The sequence below is a fragment of the Crocodylus siamensis genome, chromosome 4 (assembly GCF_052110815.1).
Source record: "Crocodylus siamensis isolate JL-2025a chromosome 4, ASM5211081v1, whole genome shotgun sequence".
Taxonomy (NCBI): Eukaryota; Metazoa; Chordata; order Crocodylia; family Crocodylidae; genus Crocodylus; species Crocodylus siamensis.
In genome coordinates this window covers 158,123,213-158,151,191 of record NC_143398.1, presented here as the reverse complement: position 1 = coordinate 158,151,191, position 27,979 = coordinate 158,123,213, and the positions used below count along the sequence as shown (strand labels likewise).

The 27,979-nt window shown below is 47.3% G+C and overlaps 1 protein-coding gene across 1 annotated transcript; it reads left to right on the top strand.

Annotated features, from left to right (window-relative positions):
• Window positions 1–6,955: 6,955 nt before the first annotated feature.
• MSL1 (MSL complex subunit 1) lies at window positions 6,956–27,309 on the top strand. Its single transcript, XM_090044479.1, has 8 exons — window positions 6,956–8,184; window positions 11,601–11,824; window positions 13,955–14,337; window positions 19,835–19,899; window positions 20,438–20,505; window positions 22,429–22,553; window positions 22,685–22,757; window positions 24,440–27,309. Exons 1-8 carry the CDS (start codon window positions 7,507–7,509, stop codon window positions 24,528–24,530), a joined length of 1,707 nt encoding a protein of 568 aa, XP_089900605.1. The 5' UTR covers window positions 6,956–7,506; the 3' UTR covers window positions 24,531–27,309.
• The last annotated feature ends 670 nt before the right edge of the window (window positions 27,310–27,979 follow it).

Here is a 27,979-nt window from a genome sequence, read left to right as displayed (position 1 = left end):
TTCTGCGTGTCTGAATCACTGTTTTTTGGTGAATTAGACCTCTTCCACTCCTGCTCTGCATCCGACAGCGTACGGTTCTATCCATGATGATCTGTCCTCACCAGAGCTGAGGGTCCTGATGATTGTAGGTTTGTTTCAGATCAGGATTGTGGTCCAGAGCCTTTCAGGGCTAAGTATTCTCAATTCCCATTGGCTTCAGTTGCTACAGGGATGCTCAGTCTCCTCAATTCTGTTGTTGCCATTGTGATTTTTTTTATTTGTATTTATTGTGTTTGGTGGATTTTCTTTCAAAAAGAGAGAAACCACTGCTAGAAATGAAGCAAAAAGCCTACACTTATATCCCATCCCCCACAGCTAAGAGGCTGGAGCAATTGTCTAGGCTCCCCCTGTAGCCTGTTGCCCTCTTTATGCGTGTACCATCTTGTGGGATTAGAATGGCGAGGGAAGCAGCAGATGTGTATTAATGAGCAAGCTCTTGATCAGGAGCGCACACTCCAGTGCTTGCCAGTTTGGTGCAGGGGCTTGTCAGAAAGCCTTGATTCATCTAGATGGTGATCCTGTTGGGTAGGATCAGGCCCTGCTCCAGAGTGTGCCTGTGGCTAAAACCCCTATCTGATGATTCAGAGTAAGGTGACTGCTTCATAGCATGACTTACTTATATCAAGGCCAAGCCTTGAGACCCAGCTGAGATCTATCCATCATTGCACAAGTTGACATCATGAGGGACAGTCCTTTCCTCAGCTGTCTCGTAAACAAAGAAAATTAATATTCCCATTTTGCAGACTGAAAACTGAGGTGTGGAAATTTTCCAGCAAAGGGAGACAGGACTCCATATCCCCCAACTGCTGGTACCATGCCCTAATTGTAAAGCCACCTCTCTCCATTCCTTCCTGACCTTTAAAGTCATCAGCTTTAGTCCCTGAAGCCTGAAAGTTGCTTACCTGAATAGGCAGCTATGGATCTCAGTTCAGGGATGTGATCAAGGTATCCAAAGAGCATCCAGCTTGTTTGTTGTCAGTCAAAGAAGTATAGGCCTCTGAATCATGTTGGCATTTATTCACAGTTATTAATGCAGTATTTATAGTGGGGTATAGCTTGCACTTCAAACATACCTAGCAATGTATGGTCCCAGACCTGAAGAGATCCCAGCATAACTCAGAGGAACCCAGAAGAGACTGAAGTCTGAGGGCTGCCACAACTGACAGCACAGAGATATGGGAGCAGGGTAGTGTTTGCTTAGTCTTAGTGTCTGAGTAACTTAGAATCATAGAAGTAGGGATATGCTTATCAAACTACATGGCTTTTTGCTTCCTGTAGTCTTGGAGGAAGCTCTGGACATGACTAGTTTGAGGATACATCAAGATTCAGTGGCAATGGCATGGAGCAGGCCAACCTTTCTCTAATGTATTTTAACAACCCTCACAGCAGCAGGACATTGGCTGCCATAGTCCCTTTGCTTTAACTGTAGCAGGTAAGGGTGTTACGCTTTGTGGTTGTGTCAGGGTTGACCATATAGATTTATGAATAGGTTGGACAATATGTTTGGATAGGGATGATCCTGCCTCTGGCAGGAAAGTTGCACTAGATCACCTCTGGAGATCCCTTCTGGCCCTACTCCTCTATGATTATGTGATCCTTCATTCCCCACTGTGCATAGGGCTGCTCTGAAGTGATTCAGTGTGCCCAAACTTGACATGAACATGCATTAAGGCATTCAGTACTTTGCAGGATGTGACCCTGAAGCCCTGATTCTGAGCTGTGCTTTTCATGAAGCATAGTCCAGTGGTGGGGAAAGGTAATTCTGAATTACCATTGTACTGCACAAAATCTGAGCTGGGCCAGGGGCTGCTCTAATACAGCCCCATGTCGGCCATGTCACCAGGCAAAAATAGCTGGAGCACATGGCATTTCAGCAAACCTCCTCCTTTTTGCACTGTGCCTTCTGACTGGTCCCAGCCATTTTCCTGACATGCCCATCTACCAGTGGTGCAAAGCACTGTCCTGGAGCTGCAGGACTACCTACACAACCTCATTGCACAGCAGAGCTATTCCTTGGGGCCAGTTTAACTGGCTTTGCAACCCATGCATGCCTGCTGAGCTGGTGTGCAGGTGACATAGCAGGCTCCAGAATCAAAGTCAGTTATTTTATTACCTGGACTTGCCCTGCTGGCTGCGAGATTGCCACCAGGAAATGGGTGCCTCCTTTTCTAATGTGGCAGCCAATACTTTCCAACACCAAGCTCCCACTTCTTGAAGCAGAAGCTTGGTGTTGGAAGGTGGGGAATAACAAAGCTGATTGATTTCAGAAACACATTATTCCTGATCTGACTTGTCTCTGGCAACCTTTTCTACTCTAGGTCTGTAACCAAGGCTCCTGCCACAAGCAGTGTAGATGCAGTGTCACTGCTTTTAGATCAGGGATGGCCAATGTGTGGCTTGAGTGCCATGAGGGGCATAGGCAGCCTCCGTGTGGCATGTAGTAGATGAGGGAGGGAGCACAGGGGTAGACAGGGCAGGGAGAAGAAAGCGAAGTACCAGATTGGGCAGGGAGCAGAAAGCAGAGCAACAGATCAGGCAGGGGAAGGGGATTAGAATAGCTCTGGATGCTTCCCAAGTGCCAGTTTTGTGGCATGTCTGCCCAAAAGGTTGGCTCCCACTGTTCTGGATAAATACTTTGAGACCCAGATCCTCTTGGGTCCAAGACCTGGTGGGTGGCACCATTTGAAAGGAGAGCTGCAATAGGAAACCCTGCAGTCTGGGTGCTGCAGTTCTCCCTAGCTCCTGGGCATTTTGTTTGGGCTCCAGATAAAATTTGCTAGAAGTGGTTCAAGTCAAGACACTCCTTGTGCACTGGTCAATACAAGATAGGCCTGGTTCTCTGTATCTAAGGACTGCATTTTGCTTGCATGACTTGGGTGGTAAAGCCAGCTACATTTATGGTGGGATCCCAACTGAAGACAGCGGGCAGACCTCATGGCCTCCATTAGGCTTAGGAAGTTCTGTGGCACTTGGGAGGTGGTGGTGGTTTGTATAGAGGGTTGATAGTTTGTACTGGTGGAGAGGGGAGTGAGGTTGCAGATTTAGTCTACAGTAGGGTGTCCACTAAGAGGCAGTAAACAGGACATGGGAGAAGAGGTTGGGGGGCGGGGACTGAGGAAAATGTAGTGAGTACCAAAACTGCCATTTAGAAAGGGGGAGGGGCAGGCCTGGCAGGGTGTGGATGCATGGGCACTCTGGTAACAGATAGGTTATGGGGAGCAGAGGTGGGGCAGGGAGAAGCACAGAGGTTTAAAACATGCAGGAAAGGTCATGGGCAGGAAAGAAAAGCAGGGGAGAACCCTTACAGACACCCCCACAGCTCACTAGTGTTCTCCCACCGCAGCCTGGAGCATGGTGTTGAACTGTGGTTTGACCTACCTTGAACCACAGCAGAAAAATCGAGACCATTAGCTGCTTGCTGCTAAGATCACCTCTGGCTTATTAGATTGGCAGACAGTGATGCTGGAGTGAAGGGGACTGTCTGAGCGTGTGGTGGCTGCTCCCAGAAGGGTTGTGGGTTCGGACTCTTGGGCAGTCAATCTATCTGCTAAGGGGCTCACAGTTTGGCACTTGTGTTATGAGGACTGGTGATTTGGGGGCTCAGCAAACAGCTCCAGTTACAGAGACAATACATGCTGGCTCAGAGGGAGAAGAGGGTGTTTTGCACTGTCCCCTCCCTCCTTGGGCCAATTCAGGAGCAATGCTGCTAAGATCCTCATCTTTGACTTAAAGGATGGAGGTTCAGGGGAAGGAAGAAAGCAGTGTCTGGCTTCCGGGCTTGATGCTGCAAGATGCAGAGCAGTTCCTGAAAGAGGACTGAGCATCTGCAGCTCAGTTCAGCAGGATCAGGCCCTCATATAAGTGTTGTTAGTTGTTTAACACTTTCCATTTCTGTTCCTATCAGGAAGGCTGTCTAGCCCTGCTCAAGTCAGCTGGAAAACACCTGGCACAGAACCCATCTTCCAGGCTTGATCCTATACCTCAGTTGCATCCAATGCCCCCAGCCTGCATGGAGCCTCACCTGCTTATGTAAGCATCTCTGCAGGACTGAGTCTTAAAATCTCCCCGCCTTTAATCCTACCTATACAGGTTTGCTTTGTGTGAAATAATGGGTGGTCAAGCACCACAGTCAGAGCATCTTGCAGTGGCACATACTGTACAAGGTGTGCAACAATTTTGCATAATACCACCCCCCCACGCTCCCCCCCCCCGAATTGAGTCATTACAATGCACTTGGCAAATGCAAACTACTGAAATGGAACAATACCCAGGCGATGGAGGAAAAGAGCTCAACAGGAGATCTGTTTGTTATAACTGCATTCGATTTATTTTCTAGACTTTTCAGCCACGATGCCTGCTGACTGTATGTTCCACTAAACAGATTCCAGAGCCCATTTTCCTCAAGCTTTTGATCACTTACTTTGGGTTTGGTTTTTATTTTGTTGTGATGGCAATTATTGTACCTTAAGGTTTTGGGGTGTTTTTGCAGTGGGAAAGCACTTTGCAAATAAGAGTCTGGTTCTCATGTACCAACCAAACCTTTTTTGGAGACTTCTGGAAGCTGAGACAAGCCACAGTTGCAGAAAGGCATAATTGTTAATGAGCTAAGAAGGGTAAACTACTAAAAGGGACAGATCCGTAGAGGAGGAGCAAAATTTGCTGGAGTCACAAGCAGATTTTGTATGGCAGGGGCTGGCAACTTTTTACAAGCCCCAGGATGGAACAATCTGGTTCTGGTCAAATGCAGGCTGAGTGGCTTTGGCAATGTGTCAATAGCAGAGGACTTCCCCAGCTCCCACTGGAGCCAGGCAGCTGGGAGCTTCTGCTTCTTCTCCCAGCCCCTCACTCCTTGGCCATGGGGCAGGCAATTTCCAGCTGGTGGGGATCTATGCCAGGGCCAGGCACCTGCAAACTGCATCCATGCTGCTGCCACTTCTTCCTGCTCCCCCTCCCTATTCCATCCCCTGGCTGCAGCATGGCCACAGCTGGAAGGTGTCCAGCCCCAATGCAACTCCCCACCTGCTGGAAACTGCACTTATGCCACAACTGGAGGGAGCAGAAGTGACAGTAGTGCAGAGGCTGCCTGGCCCTGGCACAGTTCCCCATGGGTTGGAAGCTGTGCCTGGACCCTAACCAGGGCATTGTGGGGGGATGCTGAGAGAAGCAGTGGCAGTGTGGAAGCAGCTCCCAGCTTCTCAGCTCTGGCACAAATGCAGGGGAAGCCCCTGCTGCTGGCACATTGCCAAAGCCACCCAGTCCATGTTGGACTGGAGCTGAGAGGTCAGGGAGAAGCGGCAGAGGTGCAGGCACAGATAGAAGCTTTCCCAGTCTTGGAACAGCTCCTTGCTGCCTGGCCCCAGCACAGGTATATGGTCACGGACACAGGGCAAAGCCCTCCAACTCTGCGGGCCGCATCCAGTAACTCCTTGGGCTGGATCAGGCCACATGTTATTAACCCCTGTGCTATGGTGTATTTCAGGATCTACAGCAGCTAGGAGCACAAAGTGCTAATAAGATCAGGAAGTCTGTATTCCAGACCTGATGTAGTGGAGAGTTGGTTTACTGTGCATAGGCAGGTAACGTGCAAGCTTTCCCCCTGCCCAGCTCTGACACTGTACCTCCATTCGACCTGACAATTCCCTCTTATGTTACAGGCCTGGGCCTCTCAGCAGCAGAGGATGCTAATCGGACTGAAATGTGGGGGATTTTTCTGGCATATGGTATTCTAGGAATGAGGCAGCCTGCCCCTTTCCTCTGAACGTGACCTCATGCCAGTACTGGATGCAAAACACACGTCTGCAGAAGGGTCTGGCCATTGCATTAGTCAGTGGCACGTTTTTGCCTCTCTCTTCTCCTGTATCATATAGGAGACCACCCATTTCTCTTCTCTAGTGATGTGTACTTTGAATGTGTGTGCGGGAGGGCATACCTCACTCTCCTTAAAGTCCTAAATAAGACTTTTATCTGTTGCAACTCACATAGATCTGGAAAGCCATAGTTCTTTGTGACACCTGACTGGCAAAAGCTCTGATCTTGGATATATGGGGTTCCTTGTCTAGCAGGGCAGTGTTTAAGGGCAAAAGTACTGCAAAATGGTAACATCTTATGCCCAGCTTATATGAGATGGACCTTAAACATCCCATGTGGAACAGGGTTTGCCTTGGGTGTCTGTGCCAAAGCACCCCTTCCTCTCCTGCTCTTGTGTCATGTGCCAGTTGGCTTCTGCCCAGAGGCAGTGGTGTTTTGCTGGCTCTGTGTGTAGACAGGCTGCAAAGTGCTTTGGGAACCCTTTAGCATGAAAGTCGCAAAAAGAATGTGAAGTACTGTTGTTAGTGATGAGGGGCCTGGTGCTCTGAGCGCTGTAGGCCGAGGGCAAGCTTACTTGGGGCCAATAGGGAACTTCTGTTAGAAGAAGGAGCCTTGGGCAAATAGCTCTTCAGCAAGGTGGCAGGGAGCTCCCTGTTTGGCTAGGCTGGGCCCAAAGCCAGTGAAAGGAAGAGCACAGGAAAGGGAGCCCTCCTTGCTTTGGCCAGGGGTTGCACCATGGGGCACTGGTCCCTGCTACCCCCAGTGCCAGGGCCTCAGCTTCAACCAGAAGAGCGGGTGCCCCCAAAAGACCCTGCTCCTTCCTTGACTGCCATTAGACCCGGCTTGGTGGCCCCTACCCTGCCCTCCCATCCTGCTCCCTGCCTGTCATCTGCCCCCTCAGGCTTCCCCTCCCGCCATGTGCTCCCTCCCTACCCTCACGGGATCCCTTCTCCTGCTACTGCGCCCCCTCCCCTGAAGCATCCCCACCCCCTGTGCCCTCTCCACACCCCGAGGCACCCCCTCCCCTGAGGTGCCCCTACCCCCGCGCGCCCCCTCCCCCTCTCCTTCCCCTCAGCCCTCGCCGTGCCGGCGCATGCGCCCGGGGCCCGGGGGGTGTGTGCTAGGCAGCGCGGTGTGGTGCGGCTCGGCTCGGTGCGGTGCGGTGCGGGCGGGCTGCTGCGGCGGGGGTGGAGTAGAGCCGGGTGCGAGGGGAGCAGAGGGAAGCGCGGCGCGGCCCGGCCCGGCCCGGCGGAGCCGATCCCCGTCTGCGCCCCGGCCTCCGCCTCCGCCAGCGCCGGAGTGAAAATGGAGGCGCCGAGCGGGCGCTGAGAGGGGCCGGGGCCAGGGCCAGGCAGCGGCCGCCCCGCCCCGCCCCGCCCGGCCCGGCCCGGCCCGGCCCGGCCTGGCCCCGGCGTGCGGGCAGGGGCAGGGGCAGGGGGATCGGGATGGCGCTGGGGCTGGGGCTGGGGCAGGGGCGGGCGCTGGGCCCGGCGGCCCGCTAGCCCCGCCGCATGGACTGCGCCGTCCGCCCGGCCCCGCGCGCCCGGCCCCCGCCCGCCCATGGCGCCGCCGGGTGGTGGCGGTAGCGGTAGCGGCGGGGGCCCGGAGCCGCAGCGGGCCGGGGCCGGGCCCGGGGCCGGGCGCTGAGGCCGCCCCACCATGAGCATGCGGTCCACCGTGTTCAAGGCGGCGGCGGCGCTGAGCGCGGAGCGGCCGGACTACGAGCGGCCGGCGCTGGCGCTGGAGCCGGGCCCTGCCGACGCGGACGAGGAGCCGGAGGCCGAGGGCGCCCCCCCGCCCGGCCGCAAGCCGAAGGAGCCGCCGCCGCCGCCGGCGGGGGGGGCGCACAAGGCCCGCGGCGGCGGGATCCCGGCAGCGGCGGGCGCGCCGGGGCAGGAGGAGAGCTGGGGGGGGCTGGTGCCGCTGCCCTGCCCGCCGGCCGGCAGCAAACAGGCGGGCGTGGGGGATGCCGGCAGCGGCCGGCCCAAGGCCCAGGCGGTGCTGCCCGGGCACAGCGCCTCGCAGGTGGCCGCCAAGGACAAGGGCTGCGCGGCCGCCCCCGCCCCGCCGGCCCCGGCCCCGGAGCCGGGCCCGCTGCTCCTGCTGCAGCCCCCGCCGCCGCCGCCCCAGGTAGCGCCCGCCGCCGCCGCCGCCGCCTCGGACGGCAAGTGGAAGAGCAGCGCGCGGAAGAGCGCCATGGGCGCCGGCGGGGGCTCGGGCCAGGCCGCCTGCCTCAAGCAGATCCTCCTGCTTCAGCTCGACCTCATCGAGCAGCAGCAGCAGCAGCTGCAGGCCAAGGAGAAGGAGATCGAGGAGCTCAAGGCCGAGAGGGACACGGTACGTCAGGGGTTAAAAGCTGGGTGTTGGGGGGGCACAAGGCTAAGAGGGATACGGCATGGCATGCAAGGGGTTAAGGGCCTGGAGGGGGCTCTAGGTCGAGATGGACAGGGTATACACAGGGTTAAACCTACTATATGTGTGTATGGGGGGGAAATCAAGGCATATGGGAAATGGCACCCAAGGATTTAAAAGCCTCTGTGTGTGTGGGGGGGTGAGGGGTTAAAAGCATGTGTGTGGGGGGAGGACTCAAGGCTGAAAGGGAAATGGTACCCAAGGAGTTAAAAGCTGGGGGGAGCAGGAGGACATGGCACACAAGGGGTTAAAAGCATGTGTGTGGGAGGGGGCTCTAGGCTGAGAGAGAAATGGCACCCAAGGAGTTAAACACATGGGGGGGCAGGAGGAGATGGCATACAAGGAGTTAAAAGCAGGGAGCTCAAGGCCAAGAGGGGCACAGGGACATACACAAAGGGTTAAAAGCATCAGTGCCTTCAAGGTTAAAGGAGTAGTGGGCTGGGGGGAGGGCAGGCAGACAACAGGGCACAGCCCCCAAGGGTTAGTGGGTTGGGGAGGGTGGGATCTGCAGGGTTAATAGGTATGGGGGGGCAGGGAAGGAAGAGGTTAATGGGAAGGAGAGGCCATGGGGGGGGGAGTTCAAGCTGAGAAGGCCACCGGGGAAGGGGAGGCAGCAAGGGAGAAGTTGGTAGGTGCCAAGGTGATGGCACAAAGGGGGCTGGGGGCTGTCACAGAGCTGTGGAAGCCAAGAGGTTAATACACGGGGCCCCGCCTCCTGCCCCCACCTCTGGGAAGGGGGCAAAGGAGAGATCCAGTTGGTGCCTGAAGTGAGATCCTGTTGCTATAGGGCTGAGATGGGCAGAGGGGGGAGGAGGAGGAGGGCCTGGGCACCAAGGGGTTAACTGGCTATGGGGCTCCTTAAGTTGAGGTGGGAGGCTGGAGGACACAAAGGGTTACCTTAAAGGGGCCATGCATGCATGTGGGGCTTGGGAAGCAGCTGGAGGAAGGAGGCAGCATAAGTCAAATGTGTTGCCTGGCTGGTAGGATCCAGGCCAGACAGGGAACTGCCCTTTTAAAACCCTGCCTTTTTTTTTTATTATTATTATTAACCAGTACAGATTTAGAATAAGCCCTCCCTTCCCTTAGCAGGGCTTCTTATTTTTCTCCCTTGGCTTGCTCCTCTCTAGGGAGAGTCACTCTCTTCTCCCCTCCCGCTCTCTCTTTCCTGCCCCCCTCCCTTTTTTCTGTAAGGAAAGCAGCGTCCATTTCTACCTTTAAAATATTTCACCCACATTATGGCAGTGTACAGGCACGACAACCTGGCCCAAATCCAAACTAAGCTGCCGCCACAACTTTGACCCTCTGTGTGGCTAGGAGCCAATAAACCCGGCCCAGTTTCAGACTTTGCTAATACAGGACTTGCTCCCTCCTATAAAGATGGACCTCTGTGAGGGCTGGTTCATTCTGAAGAAGACATGCCCTTCTCCCATCCCCCAAGCTGAGTTATAGGTATTCCTGGGATACAGGGAAAAGATCTTTTTTTTGGGTGAGGAGTGACAACTAGACCAGAACCTGTTAGGCTTGGTGCTTCTGTTTACAGAGGAGAAGCTGTCCCTTCCCAAGCAGATTTCTCCATACTGTAAGGCAGGCCCATAAATAGCTCTGTGGTCCTTTAAATTGTCACAAAAGTGACTGCTCCCATGACTTGCTTCATAATCTGCATGTCTGTAGCAACCTAAAATAAGTGTCTTCTCAGTTTCTGTAGTTCCCACATGAAGGAAAGTTGTGTTTTTTTGGCAAAATCTTCAAAGGGGTTGGGGATGAGAATAAATAACCCCTCACTTCTTTTGATTCTCAGAGGGAACTGCATGAGGCAGCAGGCACTATTTTACTGGCCTAGCCTGGCTGCAAGGTTGGATAGGATCTAAGGCACAAGTCAGGTCAAAACATGTCCTGGCGGTGAGTTGTCTAAACCCAACCAGTGTGAAAGTAGCAGCTGCTGTAGTGCAGGGAAAGGTGTGATGAAGTTTCAGCATATCACATGTTCCTGCTAGGGCTTCTTTTTTTTTTTTTAAAGGAAATAGAACATACACATACACGCACCACGTGTACAAGCCTATGAGTCAAACAGACATAAGAGCTTTTGAGACTGTGAAGGCTGGCACTCGAGCTCCTCTCTCTGACTGCAGATGTCTAACCAATACCTGAGGCTATGTCCATTCTGGGTTTCTGTATGTGGGCAAAACAGAGGTGAATGAGGCAACAGATTCACTGGTGTCCCCATCTGAGGCCATTTAAAGTTCAGTATAATTGTTTTTCTGGCTGGTATTGTCCATATAAATGGATTCCAAGAGGTGGATGAAGACTAAGAGTGAGTTTGTCAAAAGTGCATAAGTGATATAAGAATGCAGGCTCTGGTGGAAGTTAGTTGGATTTGGGTGCTCTTGAAAAACCCACCCTAAGATAAAGGTGAGTCTATGAGATGTATTATAAATATGTATATTGATCTGAGCTTTTCTTTTTTTAATCGAAATTGCATCTGAGCTTGTTTAAACTCCACTAGCAATTATGCTTCTTTTTTGGAATTTGGAGATGAGTTTGAGAGCACCTAAATTGCCACCATTTCAGTCCGGTGGCAAGAAATGCAGCTGTTTGCTTCCCTGCCTGGATCTTCAAATAATAGCTTTGGTGGAAGAGGTGCAGTAGGTAAAACGGCAGGTGAATGCTTTGCTGAATGCCAAGTACAAAAATGCCTCAGAACCTGTAGCTGTTTTACAGTTTAAGATGCCCAGACTTCACATGGTTAAGCATAAATGGTAAAGTTGTCAAACTTTCCTAGAGTCCATTGAAAATCACTTGGACTTTGGGTGTTTTTGAAAATGTTGCCCTTAAAAACATCTTTGCAGAATTCAAGTGTCTCATTGTTTCTTCTTTCCTTCATGTTTAAGCTTTCTCTCAATCTCTTCATTAGGAGGGTTGTTTAATTATGAAAACCACATTTGTGCAGTGCCTTGATAAGGTCTGGAGCATCCCTTGATTATTTAATGCAACGTAAGACGATATAGCTGTTACTCTAAAGTGGAAGATATGGTTATATAGGATTCTGCTGAGAATTTGGGAGGTAAAAGTTTATACAGGTTGTCTCCCTTAAAACCTACATTGAGCAAACTATGGCTGCCCAAGCTGAAATAAAATGCTGCAGGAAAGTCTCTTTGTAGCTTACAACAGAACACAACATGGAAGGGTGATGGAATAAAGGTTGTGGACCTTGATGCATAGATGTCCATATGGGTCAGGTGTGAGGAACAAGGGTTATGGTGTCTTTTTAATCAAGCAAGGTTTTGGTTTAGGTCTCTGAATGAATGTTGGCCAAAGCATAAGTGTTGCCATTACTATTTCAGCTCCTGGCTCGAATTGAGCGCATGGAAAGGAGGATGCAGCTGGTGAAGAAAGATAACGAGAGAGAGAAACACAGGATTTTTCAAGGGTATGAAACAGAAGAGAAGGCTGAGTCGGAAGCATCTGACAAATTACAGATTGAGTGCCAGCAGGATCTCCTGGAGACTTCCCAGACCCTGCCTCCCAAACACTTCTCTTATGGAAGAAATGGAAAGGGACATAAAAGGTAGAGTTGCTTCACTACCTTGCTTGTAATGCATCAGTGGGGGTGTACATGCATCTTCTGTCAATCACTTCACCTGGAGAACAGGCAACATAGCAACTGTTAACTCTAATGCTAAGTCTCCCACACCATTTGATGATTCCTGCCAGAATCTTGGGAGCTTTATAGCTGAGAGAAACACTCAGATAACAAATACATAGCATTTTCTATATTATGTAATGAAAATGGGACATGCCAGGTCTTATGAATAAGGGGTAATTTAATACTGCTCACTTGTGGCTTTGCCCTTCTTAGTTACGTGACTGTTCCTAATTTAAAATAAAAGGCATCTAGAGCCATCATTCTTGGTCTTCACTGGCTTAGGAGCAACATGAGCAGCATTAATCAAAGAGCCACAACAGTTTGTACCCCAAGGTGAATTTTTGTTGCTTAGTTTGTAATAGTGCAGGAATGGTTTGCATCCCTATGGGGAAATGTACTTGTACTATGATAGTGTGTGTGTTGCATTATTCATGATTAGAGGAAAGACAGCTCCAACACATGTGGATGAGGTGGGGGGGGGGGTAACATTGTCTAAAAAGAGCCAGAGGTGATAAGTTTAAAAGTCACTTGAGGGTCAGGAGTTACAATCTCACTATTGCTGACCAAAGAAATAGGGCAGGGAATGAATCTGTTTCCGTCACTAAGCGATTTGCCTACCTTTTGTCCAAGGGGTTTATGGCTTTGGTGATGCATTAGGCATAGATGGGAATGCAGAAGCAAGGTACACTTTCCTTTTATTAAAAGGACACTGGCAATTTGAAAATCCTAGTTCTCTCCAAAAAACCTATCCACTGTTAGGTAACACTCTTGTCAGCTTGTTTGCTCTGCATTTGACAGGCTAAGTTCCTAAATTTTCTTGATTAGTGTCACTACCTGTCTTGCACACTGAGGTGATCATCACATTCTCTTCTAGAATCTGTAGCTTCTTATACTTATCACTGGGAGCCAAACATCTGGATTGGGAGGGGAGCAGAAGCACGTTACATAGGAGGTCAGTGGCAGAGCTGGGAATGGAAACTTTCTGACTACCAGTCTCATGCCTTCACCCTTAAACTACACTGCCTGTCATCACTCACATGTTGTTCTTAAGGGAGCTGTCAGTCATGTTGTTCCTGAGGCCATGGAAGTAGGTATTGTCTAGTAACAGCACCAACAGCAACAAATGACTGAGGGAGCAGGAGGATGTGATAGGAAGGGGGAGGAGAAATGTATGTGTCCTTGCTTTACATGCCAGAGGAACTGGGAAAACCCCCTACAGACTTTTTTTGAAAGAACTGCTCTTTGCAAGTGGACCCTATCAAAGAGATTAGTGAGCTTCACAAAAATTTGGAATTTGGAAATGTCCTTTAATGTTCATCTGGCAGTGAATCTTTATAGCTGTTGCTATCTCCTCTTCTCCAGTTATCCGAGTCTCTGGAGTCTAGATCGGTTTCCTTTTGTTCATTTGTTTGTCATCTCATTGAGGTTGGGATGTTTTTAATTAAAATAAGAAATTGTTTATGTGGTGGTTGTTCCATGCCCAGAGTTCTTTGCGTGTGTGGAACCACTTTAGACATGAAAGTATATTACTGCAGCACACCCTAAAAGGGATATCCTTGGAAGAGGACTTGCAGTTCCAGTTGATGTAGTGAGCAACTGTGGGTTGAGAGTGGTAGCCTAGGGCAGTGGTCTCCAAAGTGGGGTGCCTGCACCCTAGAGGGTGCACAAGACGATCCATAGGGGTGCAGGAAGAAAATATTAGAACTTCTATTTCTATTTCTATTTATATAAATATACATATATTGGGGGTGCATGCTCAAAAATTTTTTACTGATAGGGGTGCGTGATCAAAAAAGTTTGGAGACCACTGACCTAGGGAATATGATGCATTAGTCTTCTGAAAAGTGCTTATTGTTCATTTACCCACCAGCTCCACTACCTGATCTTTGCGGAGGAGCATAAGGTTAGACTGCCGTAGTGTAAATACACAGCTCTGGCAAAACTAGTATTAGCTTTATGGTATGCAGAAACAAATGCAGACTGGAAAAATGAATAGACCCCTTCTGGTACCCTGCCTGTCTGCACTGCTGACTTTTCTCCCTCTTTTAACAGGAAGTCGGCATTTGGAAGTGCAGAGAGGAAAACTCCAGTTAAAAAGCTGGTGACTGAATTTTCAAAAGTCAAAAGCAAAACTTTGAAGCACTCTCCAATGAAAGAGGAGTCAAGTAGCTCTTTACCTGAAACTGTTTGCAAACGTGAACTGAGGAGCCAAGAGACTCCAGAAAAAACCCGATCTCTAGTGGACACTCCACTAAAACCATCCACCCCCTTGCGAGGTCCCAGTGCCCATCCCAAGGATAAAAGTTTTTCCAGCGATATAGAAGATCTGCCATACCTCTCAACCACAGAAATGTATTTGTGTCGTTGGCATCAGCCTCCCCCATCACCATTGCCGTTACGAGAGCCCTCCCCAAAGAAGGAGGAGACTGTAGCAAGTAAGCTATAAAGAACATGCTCATAGCCAGGTAGTGGTCAGTTTGACACATCCTTGCGTGCTTGGTATAAAGGCAGAGTCTTGGCAACAATAAGTGAGTAGTGGCAACAAAAGTCCTTATCTACTGGACAGATGCTCTGCTGGCATAGAAGTATGTGGAATTGCCACAGAGATTCCCTGCACCATTCCCTGAATACTGGTGATATCTGCGAATAACAGAATGCCAGGCGTGGAAAAAGATCAAAAGCCACAGGTGGCTACTGCAAGACAGTGGCACTCTTTTGCAGAGTATTTACATATAAGGCTGCAACTTTTGTTGTGTTAATTATTAGTAAAATCTGTGGCAGGCTATAGCAAAAGCGGTGTTCATAGAAAAGCTACCCAGCTTGCATGGTGCAGACTTGCAATAGCTCTACAATAATTTTACCAAGTGATGTCCTGGTTGGGGAAGCATGGTCACATGGGAGGTGTAGTTTGGAGGGTTGATGCCCCATCTTTTCTACAGGTGAACGTGCCTGGCTGAACTATGTTTCCCATGATTCTATGCATTCTTTCTGAGTGGCAGGTGTCTCCTAAAGCTCATGGAGTTTCTGTGACCAAATTGTAGCCTTACTTGTATGTAATTTTGTGAAGGCAAAATAATAGCAATATAACTTGCCTCTCTGAGTGTTTCTACATACACTTGTATCTAAATCTTCTTCAGATATTGGCTGCTTCATGAGATAGATGTGTAAAGGGGATTTCATTTTGCCTGCATTAGGAATTCCCTATTTCTTAAAATGTGTGGTGGTAGCAAAAACAGAAGTGCTTGAGGACACAAGGCACTGATGACTGCTTGCATCTTATTGGCCATGTTTTTTTAGGCCTGTGATGAGGACCTCTAGACTAGGGATTGGCAATCTATGGCCCATGAGCTGGATCTAACCTGTGAAGTTTGAATCTGGCCTTTGGTGGATGGGGGGAGATAGGCAGCACACAGTGGTGGGGGCCACAGAAGGGCTGTCCCCAGATTCTTCTGCCTGCTCTGTGCTGTTTATCCTGCTTGAATCCTCTGCCACATTCCACCTCTCATCTCTGCAGCTCCAGCCCTACCTACTTTCTACTGTTGCCACTGAACTTGCCCCTCGTCACGGCTGTTGGCTGTGAGAATCTGTGACACTTGATGACCATAAGCAGAGGCTGCTGGGTGGGGGGGAACCTGCGTGAGAGCAGAGTTGAGGAGTGCCAGCAGGGGATTGGCAGCCTCAGGTTCAAGATGTGGCCTGCTGTTCATAAAGGTTGCCAGCCCGTGCTCTAGCCCACTGGGGGCCAGCCTTTTTTGTGGGCATGCCACAGATTGGCCCCGCTCCCTTCCTGAGTGCCAGTCCAATCCCCTTCCACCTGTCCTATCTGCTGCTCTGCTCTCTATCCTATGCTGCCTGTCCTATCCGCTGGTCTGCTTTCTGCTTCCTGCCTTATTTGCTGTTGTACTGCTAGCCCCTCCCTGATTTGCTGTGTGCTACACACAGGCTGCTGCTGCCTGTGCCACAGTTTGGGCACTCCTGTTCTAGACACTAAGACACCAGAAGCCAAAAGCTGTAGGAGCCTTGTCTGGCTGTTCCTCCTCCCACCCCACCATCAGCTCCACCATTATTGCTGGTGGTAGAGCTGAATCTGTGGTAGGAACCTTTTTATAGAAAAGACCAGTGCACAGACATAGATTGTGACCTCTGACTTTGTCCAAGGTGAACTCTACTCCTTTCTCCCCTGCCCTGGACAAGTGCATGCAAAAGGTCTTGCCTTAGCAGATAACTCATTTGTAATATCTGGGCTGCCAAAAGGAACCTCTGGGTGCAGAAAATAATCTACAAATCCCAAAGCAAATTCTTATACGCCTACCTTACTTCTGCAGAAGATGACTAAAAAGCTACTCAGCTGGGGTGGCTTTGACAGGGGGTTTAAACTAGATGGCTTCCTGAGGGCCCCATCCTATCCTTTTCTCAAGTGATTTGAATCCTTCACCTGCTGCTTAGCAGACGGACCTAATGTGATACAACCCTAACATGCCTCACGATGATAGGTGACGCATGTACAGGGCTGTCTTCAGAAATAAGCTATTCTGCTCAGCAAAGCACAGTAGCATAGTGATGGGTGGGTGATTGGGGCACAAACCTCAGGTATTATTGTTTTCGGGTGGTGGGAAGGGGGAGCAGCTGGAATGGAACTGGAGGGGTGCCTTATCTTTCTCCCTCCATCTCTCTGCACCTCCCCTAGAGTGGTTTTGGCTTCAGCAGCAGGGAATATAGAAGTAGCAGCAGTGCACAGTGTGGAAACAGCAGTCGGTGGTTTGCTGTTGCTGTGGGAGATGTCGCCTCCTTTTTTGCTGCTGAAAGCTGGTGTATTTTATTGGCTGCTTGACACGTTGGCAGCAAAAATAGGAGGTGACATCATTCCCAGCAACAGCAAACCACCAGCCACTGCTCCTGCAGCATGCACCACTGCCACCCATGGTGTAGTACTGGCCTGTTACATCTCTGGCAAGGTGTATGGATAGCAAGGCAGCTACCCTGATTTTTGGATGGGGAAGTTTGTTTTAATGTTGACTCCTCATTTCATCATATGCTTGCTGCTCAGTTAATTCTGAGCTCTAGCAGGTTTTCCTTCATCCTAGGTGACGTCTCAGTAGCATGCCCTTTGGAAGGGAAAGGTGATCTGTTACCAGACTGAATGTTTGCAAAGACTAAGTTAGTAAGTAAACCAGGAAGTCTAGCTCAGGGTTGGCAGTGACAACAGCTTGGGATCAGACATGCCAGTTTCTGTGGCATCTTCCCCTGATCTCGTATTACACTAGGAAATAACCAAATGATTGCTTGCTTTGAAGTGACCTTGAAGATCTGAGAAGTGAAAGCTCAGCTTTAAGTTCTGTGCTTTTAGCTGTCTCTGCAGTAGTAGTGATTTGAATGAAGCAGGTTCATTGTGGTGTATTCTGAGCTTGATTGTTTACATGGTTATTACATAGCTGGTCAAATGAAATTGTCAAGCAGCTTCCAATTCATTATTGAGAAATGTTGTTTCTTACTGAGTTGTTGCTGATATGACTTCCCCCCCAGAGTTGCAGATGAGTCCTTAAAAATCTGGATGACTTACCAAAGAGATCTAGCAGGAGAAAGGATTGCTCTTGGACTTAAAACTCTACCATGACTTGTTCTTGTCTGATAGTTATAGTGTTTATGTAAATATCCCACAGAATCGCTTGAAGCTGAAAACTATTGCCTTTCTAGAATGAGCTGTGAATAATAGCATTGAGATCCATTATTAAATGTGACCCGTGACAATCCACATCGGGAACTGCACATACTGTGGCATAAATACCTTGCCAGTAAACAAGTTGAAAATCCTTTTTCCCCCATTTTCTTATCCACCAGGTTTGGAGTCCAGGTACTGCAGTTCCCTAGCAACAACAGCTCCTAGCAGCAAATTAATAGTAAAAGAATCCTGGTTTGTTGAGAGAGAAGGAAATCCTTGCAAATGACTTTCTTTAATGAGCAAAGGGAAATGTTTTTAGATTAGCCACTATTTTTTTTTCGCATACTCTTATTTGTACACTGGTATATAGGGAAACTGAGAACTGCGTATGTGTGCAAAACAGAAGCCTGTATTGAGACAAGCTGCACATCTAGGGCATTTATACATGTACTCCAGGGTCGGGGGGAAACGCTTTAATTAAAGCGATTGTGAGAGCTGTGTCATGTGTATTCAGTGTCCCGCATTTCAAAATAGCGGCAGGGGGCACTTTAACTAAAGCTCCTTGAATCATGCTTTTGAAACATGGGGCCACTGAATACATGTGACACGGAAGCTGCTGCAGTGTGCTAATGAGCACACTCCAGCAGACTCGTTTCATTGAGTCTGCTTTCACCAGGGGACCCAAGGGGAAAACTAGGAGTAATGGCCACAAACTCCTGGAAGATCGATTCAGGCTCAACATTAAGAAAAATTTCTTCACAGTCAGGGTGTCTAGACTGTGGAATAAGCTCCCTCCAGCAATGGTGCAATCACCTACCCTGTTTCAAGAGGAGACTAGACAGTCACCTTGCTGGGGTCACCTGACCCCCAGTCATCTTTCCTGCTTCATAGTTTCATAGTTTCTAGGGTCGGAAGGGACCTGAGTAGATCATCTAGTCCGACCCTCTGCCATGGCAGGAAAGAGTACTGGGGTCAAACGACCCCAGCAAGGTGTTCATCTAACCTCCTCTTAAAAACCCCCAGGGTAGGAGCCTGCACCACTTCTCTTGGAAGTTGGTTCCAGATCCTAGCCGCCCTGACTGTGAAGTAGCGCCTCCTGATATCTAGACTAAATCTACCCTCTGCCAGCTTGTGACCATTATTCCTGGTCACTCCTGGCAGTGCTCGGGGGAACAGGGACTCCCCCAGTGCCTGCTGATCCCCCCCCTGACTAGTTTATAACAGGCCACTAGATTCCCCCCTCAGCCTTCTCTTGTGGAGGCTGAACAGGTTCAGGTTCCGTAACCTCTCCCCATAGGGCCTGCCCTGCTGCCCCCTGATCATACGAGTGGCCCTCCTCTGGACCCTCTCCACACTGTCTACATCCCTTTTTAAGTGCAGCGCCCAGAACTGGATGCAGTACTCCAACTGTGGCCTGACCAGTGCTGCATAGAGGGGGAGGATCACCTCCCTGGACCTGCTCGAGATGCATCTGTGGATGCATGACAAGGTACGGTTGGCCTTCCTAACTGCCTCCCCACACTGCTGGCCCATGTTCATCTTGGAGTCAATGATGACTCCAAGATCCTTGGTGCAGGGGGCTGGACCCAATGATCTTCCAAGGTTCCTTCCAGCCTTAAAATCTATGAATTTATGAGTCTGCTCCAATGCGTGCTAATTACCACGTGTGGGAGCAGCAGTCCGTCACATGTATAAGTGCCCCTAGTTCTGAATCTTGCCTTCATGGATTATCTTAGTCCATGATCAGTTTGATTTGGGTTTTCTGTCGGTTGGGATTTTAACACATAGAATATGATTCTAAATTGTGCTTACCATTGTCCAGTCAAAGCTTGTGTATTGCACTGAACTGAGATCTCCTGTTTAATACAATCTTTAGAATTCACTTTTAAGAGAAACCAAGCTGTTCCCAATCCTTGCATCATTGATATTCTGGCATGTTATGCTCTGAGTAATTCTCATTTTGCGAGCCTGTCATATGTATTTTATGTATATTACCGCTAAGGTTTCTTCTGGTTATCTCAAGGAAACGTTTAATGAAACGGTTTTCATTTTTATAGATTGATTGGGCATTTTTTGCTTTTTGCGAAGGAAGCCCCTTCCATAAGGTAGAAGACTTTGGGGTGTAAGTGGTTATAAGGGGAAATTGGGACTCTTGGGTTGAAATTCTGGCATGTGTTAGACATGAGGTTAAACTGGATAACCTGAGGATTTCTTTCAGCTGTAATGTTCAGGTTTTTTCATAGATTAACCTCATTTTTTGTTACACTTCTCAGTTCCTTCTTGGAGGGACCATGTTGTAGAGCCCTTGAGAGACCCAAACCCTTCAGATCTCCTGGAGGTATGTGATTAATAAATGGCTTTGTATTTGTTCTCTTCCATCTCCTTCATGCATGTGCGCGTATATACATGTACAGCTTAGATATAATGAAAACAGATATTTTGCCATTGGTCCAGTTTTCTGGTTTTAAAGTAAGAGCTTAAACAAGTTTTTGTCTTGTGGAGTTTCTTATTGGTCTAGGGAGGCATTGGGTATATATGACCAATGTGGAAATATTAGGTTTTGTTGCTGGACTAAGAGTCCCTTTATTCTTTCCAGCTTCATAGCAAACAGCAGCAACCTGTCAGAACTTTTATTTGATGGCTACTGAACTGTTTGACCAAATACATGCTTTAGTTTTACAACCAGGTGTGGCTGTGGAGAGTTGACTCACCAGTTTCAACACAGAGCTTTTATTTTTATTTGGATTTTGATGTTCATGTTGCAATTACTCTGTCAGCCATCCCTGTTTTAAAGGGAAAACAGACTGCAGTAGGTGAAGGAATGCATTCGGGACTGCTGGTCAGGAGAGCACTAACCACCTCTGTTCTCTTTGCAGAATCTAGATGACAGTGTATTTTCCAAAAGGCATGCAAAACTGGAGCTGGATGAGAAGAGGAGGAAAAGGTGAGGGCAACAATTCATCCCTTCAACAACATGTGCTCTTCTCTCCTGCTCCGTGTGTTGAATGCTGCAATTATAGGTGTTATGGTCTCTGAATCTGCAGAACCTCTAAGGAGTTGCTGAAACTTCTTCAGAATCCAATGTGTTTGCACACATTGAGGATGGGTTCTGAACATTAAAAGCTTAGGTGGGCTAAGGACTTTCTGTTCTAGTTCTTCATTTGTTTTTTTTTCAAACCCTTTCCTTCCTTTTCTTCAGCCCATCGAGGGTGAGGAGAGGAATACAAAAAATTATAGGGAGTCTGCAAAACGTGTTTGAATGTGTGACTCAAAAGTTCCAGTTTAGTTTTATTATAGAGAAGTTTGATAGCAGTTTTCTAAGGCATGTAGTTAAGTTCTCCAGTGCTTGGAGTTTTGAAAGTGCAAAAAGACTGCACTTCATTCTAGTACATCCACAAGCAGTTAAGTTGGGTGAAATGTCCTGGCCAGTTAGACAAGATCCCGGGCTGGATGGTCATAACGCCTTCATGAGCTTTTGTTTGTTGTGTTCCTAATGATAGCCTAGAGGCAGCAGGGGATTGTAGAAACTGGCTATGGAAGAAACTGTTGGGGAAGGGCAGAGTGTTAGATGACTTGCTACTGTAGGATTCTGGTTAGAATATACAAGGAAACCAGCAAAGTCCTTTGTTTTTCTTCTTCATTCATGTACTAGGAATAGTGTCAGCAAGAAGCTTGTATGGCACTGAGATCGACAAGAACTTGTACTCCATTTTGGTGGGGGGCAGTGATCAGAATGCTGGCTAGTTACTTCCCAGTAACTGAGTGGGTGTTTAGTTTGCAGTCTTTATCAAATTAGAGCAGAAATATTTTAAGTTTGAATGACCATGTTCTTAGAGATTACTCCACTTTCTTTGTGTCATCTGTCCAGGGTGGATTTGATTTAAATCGAATCAGTTTAAATCCTGATTTAAATCACAATTTAAATCACTGGTCAGGAAGCCACAATTTAATCATTGTTTTCTACAAAAAGTGCATTCCTGTTTGATATACTTTATTCATTTAACTTTTTGAAACTGCACTTTTAGAGAGCGGTAAGAGCTTGACTCTGTGTACCCAAATTTACAGAGACAGAGGGCTGATGGGTCGGTAATCAGGTCTGTTCTTCTCCATATACTGCTGTTAACAAGGATGTTATGTGTAGAGACACAAATCCACAGTTTTGCAGAGATGCTTAGTGGGATCTTCTAGATTGAGCACTGAGTCCCATTGGGTGGAGTGGTTTTCTTTAATCTTTACTAATCTATAGAGGAGCCTCTGGGAACCGCATAAGATTGGGACCCTAATATAGTCTATGGTGTGTTCTGACCTATTTATAAAACATTTCTAAAAAAGGTTACATGAATATATTGTCTCAAATAGTATATAGATGTTATAATCTAAGTTATAATCTTTAAGTCTGTAGAGTCTTTTCATGATGATATCTTTGAGCTTTAACACATCTTAAATTGAAATGATCTTTATATATGTTTATTTTTTTAAAACGATCTTAATAAAAAATGAAAATATATGAGTAAATAAAAAAATCCAATTTAAATTTTAAAAAAAGTCACTGAGTTTTATCTACCCTGCATCTGTCCTGTGAAAATAAAAGCAAAGTTACTAGAGTTTGGGACTGGAGAATTGAGAGCTAGGACTCCTGAATTGTTGCAGGCTCTGCCACTGACTTTGTGTGACTGTCAGCAAGTCACTCATCCACGTTATGCCTCCAGTTCACTGTACTGTAAAATGGTCCTCCTGACCTGGCCTACCCCCTACGCATATCGTTTGGCCTAATCAGGAAAAGTCTGTAAAGTCTTTTGAGATCCTTGAATAGGTGGTAGCACAAAGCTGAATAAAGTTTCTTAACTGTCTGGGTTTTATCTTTCAGATGGGATATCCAGAGGATCAGGGAACAAAGAATTCTACAGCGACTGCAGCTCAGAATGTATAAAAGGAAAGGAATTCAGGAATCTGAGCCTGAAGTTACCTCATTTTTCCCTGAGCCAGATGATGGTGAGTTCCTCATCAAACATGAATAGGAAGAGCCTGCTATAAATCGGCTGGTCTCTAGTTATATCCTAATTGTCCATGTGGATAAGTGTGCAGCTTAATAACCTTCTTTTATCGTATCTTTCTCCTAACAGTGGAAAGCTTGCTGATTACCCCCTACTTGCCTGTTGTAGCATTTGGCCGACCATTACCAAAACTAACCCCACAGTAAGTATTTTCCCTTTTGTAAAACTTAGATGTACCTCCTCTGAAAGCACAAGATGAACTCCCTTTCCAGATTCATCTAGAAATGATGTTCAGTTGAACCCAGCAGCCACTGAATCCTAACTAAGCTTTCAAAGAGTGTCCAGGCTGGTCAGCAGCTCAGTATTCTCCTGTCCAGTAGTTCAGTTAGTGTATTAGTGTCACAGAGCATGCAGGTGCCATGCTCCTTAAAGCAGGAACAGCCAGGGAGAGAGCCCTAGCAGTGAGTGGGGAGTCCAGCTGCTAGTTACCAGGGCAGCTGGGTTCACAGGTGCTGGTTGCTAGGGCAACCGCTGGGTAGTCAGCTGACAGGAAGGGGCAGGGCCTGCACATATAAACCCCAGGAGCAAAGCCAGGAGGGCAGTGCTCCACTGGCAGCCATGGGAGAAGGAGCTCTGCTGGGGCAAGTGGAGTGGAGAAGCCTGAAGGACCAAGCAGCTCCTGTCTGCTGTTATGGGTGGAGAATTCCCTGGTAGGGACTGAATGAAACTTTTCATTGTAGCCCAAGGGCTTGAGTTTTTATTTGTAGTTTCATAAGTTCTGAAGGACTGGGTGAGCCTATCGGGTTGGAGGAGGCCTCATAGGGCTCCATGGTAGTGTAGGGACCCTGGTGCCAGAGAGGGCACGGCATTTTGCGGTGCACTGACCCCAGCCCCTGAGAGAGGGCCGTGAGGAGCCCCAGAGTGAGGGGGTGGCAGAGTGCCAGGAAGGCAGGGGACAAGACAGGGCGGTGGAAGCCCGGGGAAGTCAAGGAGAGGGCTAAATTACAGCAGGGCCCAGGTCAAAACCACATCAGTACCATCTGCAAGGCTTGGGCTGTGGTGTAGGGGAGGAAAAGGAGCTGCAGATAGCGCCCCCTGGCACCAGGGCAAAAACAGTGGGCAGCCTCCTGCTAATTACATGTATTAATTAATCAATTAAGATCAAGGTGTGGCAGGAAAGTAGACAGGCAGTTGGCCCATAACAGGAGGGTGGCGTCATTGATAGAAAGACTCTAGTAGAGGCACTCCTGTCACAATTAGGTTGGGGAATGGGGCACAAAATGGCACCCCTGTGACTGAGTGTTTAAATTTGGTGCTGCGAGTCTAGGAGAGCAGTGTCTACAGCTCCTTCTTGTGCTTGCGTGTCCCCCTAGTGGCTACCCTAGGGTAGCATTGGAGATGGAGGACATACCATTCCTATGAAAAGGATGAAATTTATGCTGGAGGGAATGGGTCCAGAAGGAATCTTTGGAAAATGCCCCCTTTTCCAGAGCAGTTCTAATCACCATGTCCCTTCCTCTGGCAAGTTTATTCCTTCCTACACTGGTGCTTGATAGCATAAAATAGAAAAACAAAAAAACAAAATACCCATGTGGCTGCAGGACATTTTATAGTAAATGTGAAGTAATTCTGTGTTGGGGGATATTGAAATTACAGCTGCTTTTGTCCTTGGGGATAGAGCTCTTAGCATTAAATATGTCAAAGGACAGTTCTGTTAGGTTTTTCTTACCTTTGACTAATGTTCTTTTTGTGAGAGTTACACCCTGTAGAAAATCAGCTATATCATCTCCTTGAAAACACAGCCCATCTCTAGTTTTGTACTGAATGGGGTTTTTTTTGCTTTTTTTGGGGTTGTAGACTAAGGCTCTTTATCTTGTCTGACAGAAACTTTGAGCTGCCCTGGCTGGATGAACGAAGCCGTTGCCGGCTGGATACGCAAAAGAAGCAGACGCCTCACCGAACGTGCAGAAAATAACTGCATGGACAAGAGAGCTTTGCATTGCAATGGGTGTAGCAGGCCATTTGTAACAAGTGGCCGGGAACTTTATATGTTGTTCAGTCACATGACTCTTTGCCCTCATGTATATTCTTTGCTGATTCCTAACCCCCTCCCAATGCCTCTTGTTCAGGTTTTCTTGTTTTGCTTTCGTTCTACAAAAAACTTTACCTAGCTGATTAACTGTGGTTTTATTTGTTTTGTTTGTTTGTTCTCTCTTTTCTTGGTAGCAAGCTCTCAAGCTATTATGCTGAAGCAGTAGGGCTGGAAGCTAAAGTGGCATCTTTTTGCTGCTTGTGCAAGGTTTTTTTTCTAGCTGCTGTGGCCACTACTGTTTTGTAAGAGGCCTTGTGAAGGTAGGTGAGCCTAAAAACAAAAAAACCCAGAAGGCCTGGCTTGATAGCTGGCCCACCTGTAAGTTCTCCTCATGGTCATTGCCTACCTGTTGACTCAGCAAGTGGTGCCCATCACTCTTGCAGCTGCTTTCTCTATTTTTATGACGTGCAGCTTGGAAGCTTAAGGTTTTAGAGTGAAGGGAACTCATAAGCCCAAATCTTGCATGGTGAGAACTTGCAGATGGGGACCAACCTTAAGGTACAGCAGGCTAAGTTAGGCCAGTTCCCTTCACAGTCACTCCAAAACAAAAACCAGTCTGAGGAACGTTAGCTTGGTTGTAACTTCCTCTTGCCTGACAGATCAGGCTTCTATTATTGTGCCTGTGTTGTGCACTTTTTCTTTTTTTGGCTGCTGTTCTGTTTGTTTTGCGGGGAAGGGAGAGTATAAAACCAACTTCATTACTGCCCATTAATCCTGAGGGAAGATGGCAGATCATCATAAACAACCTGTACCACTGCGACGTTGTGGCTGGACTAAGAACTGCGTCCCATTGCTGCCATGAGACACACGGTTAGTTACCTTTGTCAAAAATTGGTTAGCATATTCCTTAGTGAGACCCTCCTAGCTGGGTTACCAGTGTGAAAATGCTTCTACAGACTTTTTTGCCAGCAAATGTCATTTTTTCTATATAAGAGGGTTGGGGCGGGGGTTTGTAAGCCTTTTTTTGTGAAAATAGAATTCTATACGCACAATTTCAGTTCATTTTTATTTAAATGTTTAAGGACAGCATTGCCTGGCAATTTGTGTATTTTGTAAGAAGCTTGGATTGGCTAGAGACGACTAGAATGGTGCCTATGCTTTAGCTGTAGTGATTCCCTTCCTTTATGAAACCAGCCTTCGTTGCTGTTTTTTACACTAATGGATGATGCCAAAAGCTCCTAGTTTGAGTAACTCTTTTACTGAAGTCCTGATTTATTACTGTTCGTTGTAATTACAAAGACGGAGTTCTTTCATGGCCTTTCAGGCTTCAAAGTGAACTAGAGTCCATGTAGGTGGGGTGAGTGAGCAATGGATTCTTTGGATTTGAAAGACCAAGTTCCCCCTGTTCCTTTGCTGCACTTACCTGTCTGAGAGTTGCAGTGGTACCTCTGGAGGGCATGTGGCTGGGGGAAGGGCCCAGGGAGGAGTTTTAGTATAAGGGTGAAAATGTTAACTTCGTGTTGAAGATGTTAGCAGGCCACAGAAATTGACCCACTTGAATGATTCCTTTGAGTGTTGTGTAAAGACAGTGATCTTCTTTTTCCTGCTTGGTGCAAACAACTTGATAAACAATACAGAAACACAAAAAGCGTTGCTTTTTTCCTCCCCCCCCCACCCGCTTCCCCCCATATCTGGGGTATCATTATGCAATGTGGAAGAGAGGCTGAATGTGTAACTTAACACAGTTGTGTTTTTATACTGAAGTTGAGGCAGTCATGGGGTCTGGAAGAGAGGCTAAAACACCTTTAGAGGGGAAAATCTCTTGTGAGGCATGGGCTCTGGTGCTACAGAGGTTGCATAAATAGGGCTATACACTGCATCCTTTTTTTTTCCCCCCCCCCCCTTTTTAATAAGGCTGTTCTTGAGTGTCCTGCTTTTAGCATGATAGCATGTGTCCTCAATGGATTTCTGTGCAATTAGGAGCCAAAATGTAAAACAGGCAAATACTAGCTGGAGCCTCCCCCCGTCCCCCCTTTCCTTGATGATGTCCATTCATTTTTCAGGTCTGCATTGAGCAAGTTTTGCATTCTGGTTATACCTTGCATTAGTGGCTTTTTTTCAGGGGTCAGAACACCTTTTTGAACTCCAGTGACCGTCAGCTCTGATTTGCCAGTTTTGAACTGGCCTTACTTCCCAGTGCAAAGCCATTTTGAAACTCTTCATCACCATGCCATTTAGACAGGCAACCAGGCTTTGTAACAGTCCTTTTTACTAATGTATTAGCTTTTCATCAGCAAAAGGGAGGGGTGGGAGTGGGCCAGAAGTAGGCTTTGGGATGGGGGAGTACAAAACAAAACTTGCAGTTGAGTGTTAGCGTGGAAAGAGAGTCTTATTTCTCCCAGTTTGGGGTACAACACTGTGAAATTCAATCCTCAACAGAAAGCCCTGCAATTTCCCTCCTAGAACTATTCTTTGGTTTAAAACCTTTTTTTTTTTTTTTTTTTAATTCAAGTTTTAAACTAGTGTCAGAAAACTTAAAAACCTTTTAAAAATTAAAATTAAAAGCTTGTCTGTACTCTTCAGCCTTGTTTTATGGCCATTTGACACATGGTTGTCTGTTGTAATGCATACTTTTGATACCATTTCTAATGTGTAAAATGGTTGTCTTGTAAATATCTTATAAAAAGTTCAATTTGTAAATAAAAACTATTGTGGCTGTTAATTTTTTTTGAATTTCTGCTTCAGTTTGTTAGATTTAACAGTGTTAATGGGGAGTATTAAACAATTCTGCTTGTATGTTTAAAAAATTGAAACCAATTTTTTTACAATAAAATAGAAAAATTATAAATCTGGTGATTTGCCTTTTTCTTCATGTATGTAATTCAAGACTTGTTACAGAAGCAAAGACATTTCTGAAGCTTGTAACATTATTCCCAAAGAGGCAGACATGCATGAGGCAGACAGCTGTACTTTTTTTATTGGGGGTGAGAAGGTATTTTAAAAACCTAGCATGTGTTGAAAGGGTTTGAGACAATCTGCCTTATTTTGTCTTGCTGTTTTTCTTGCCTTTTGTGTATGGAGAAAAAATTAAGAGCCTTTCTAAAATTAGTCTGCAGTACACAGCCAGTTTTCTTTAAAAGACAACAAATATTTAAGAAACAGAAAATGTTTCCTGAAATTGTTTTTATTTCAGTTTAACTTCCAAGCTTTCCTGGGGCCTGCTTTGTCTCTAACCACTGTTATCTAGATGGTTTGTCAATGTATGCCTGCATATCCTAGCATATTGCTTCACACACAATTTATCAAGCCTATGACATGCATTCTTTTTTCTTCTTTTACACAGTTTAAGCAAGGGACATGTGAAAAGGCAGAGAGATGCTACTGCTGGTTGA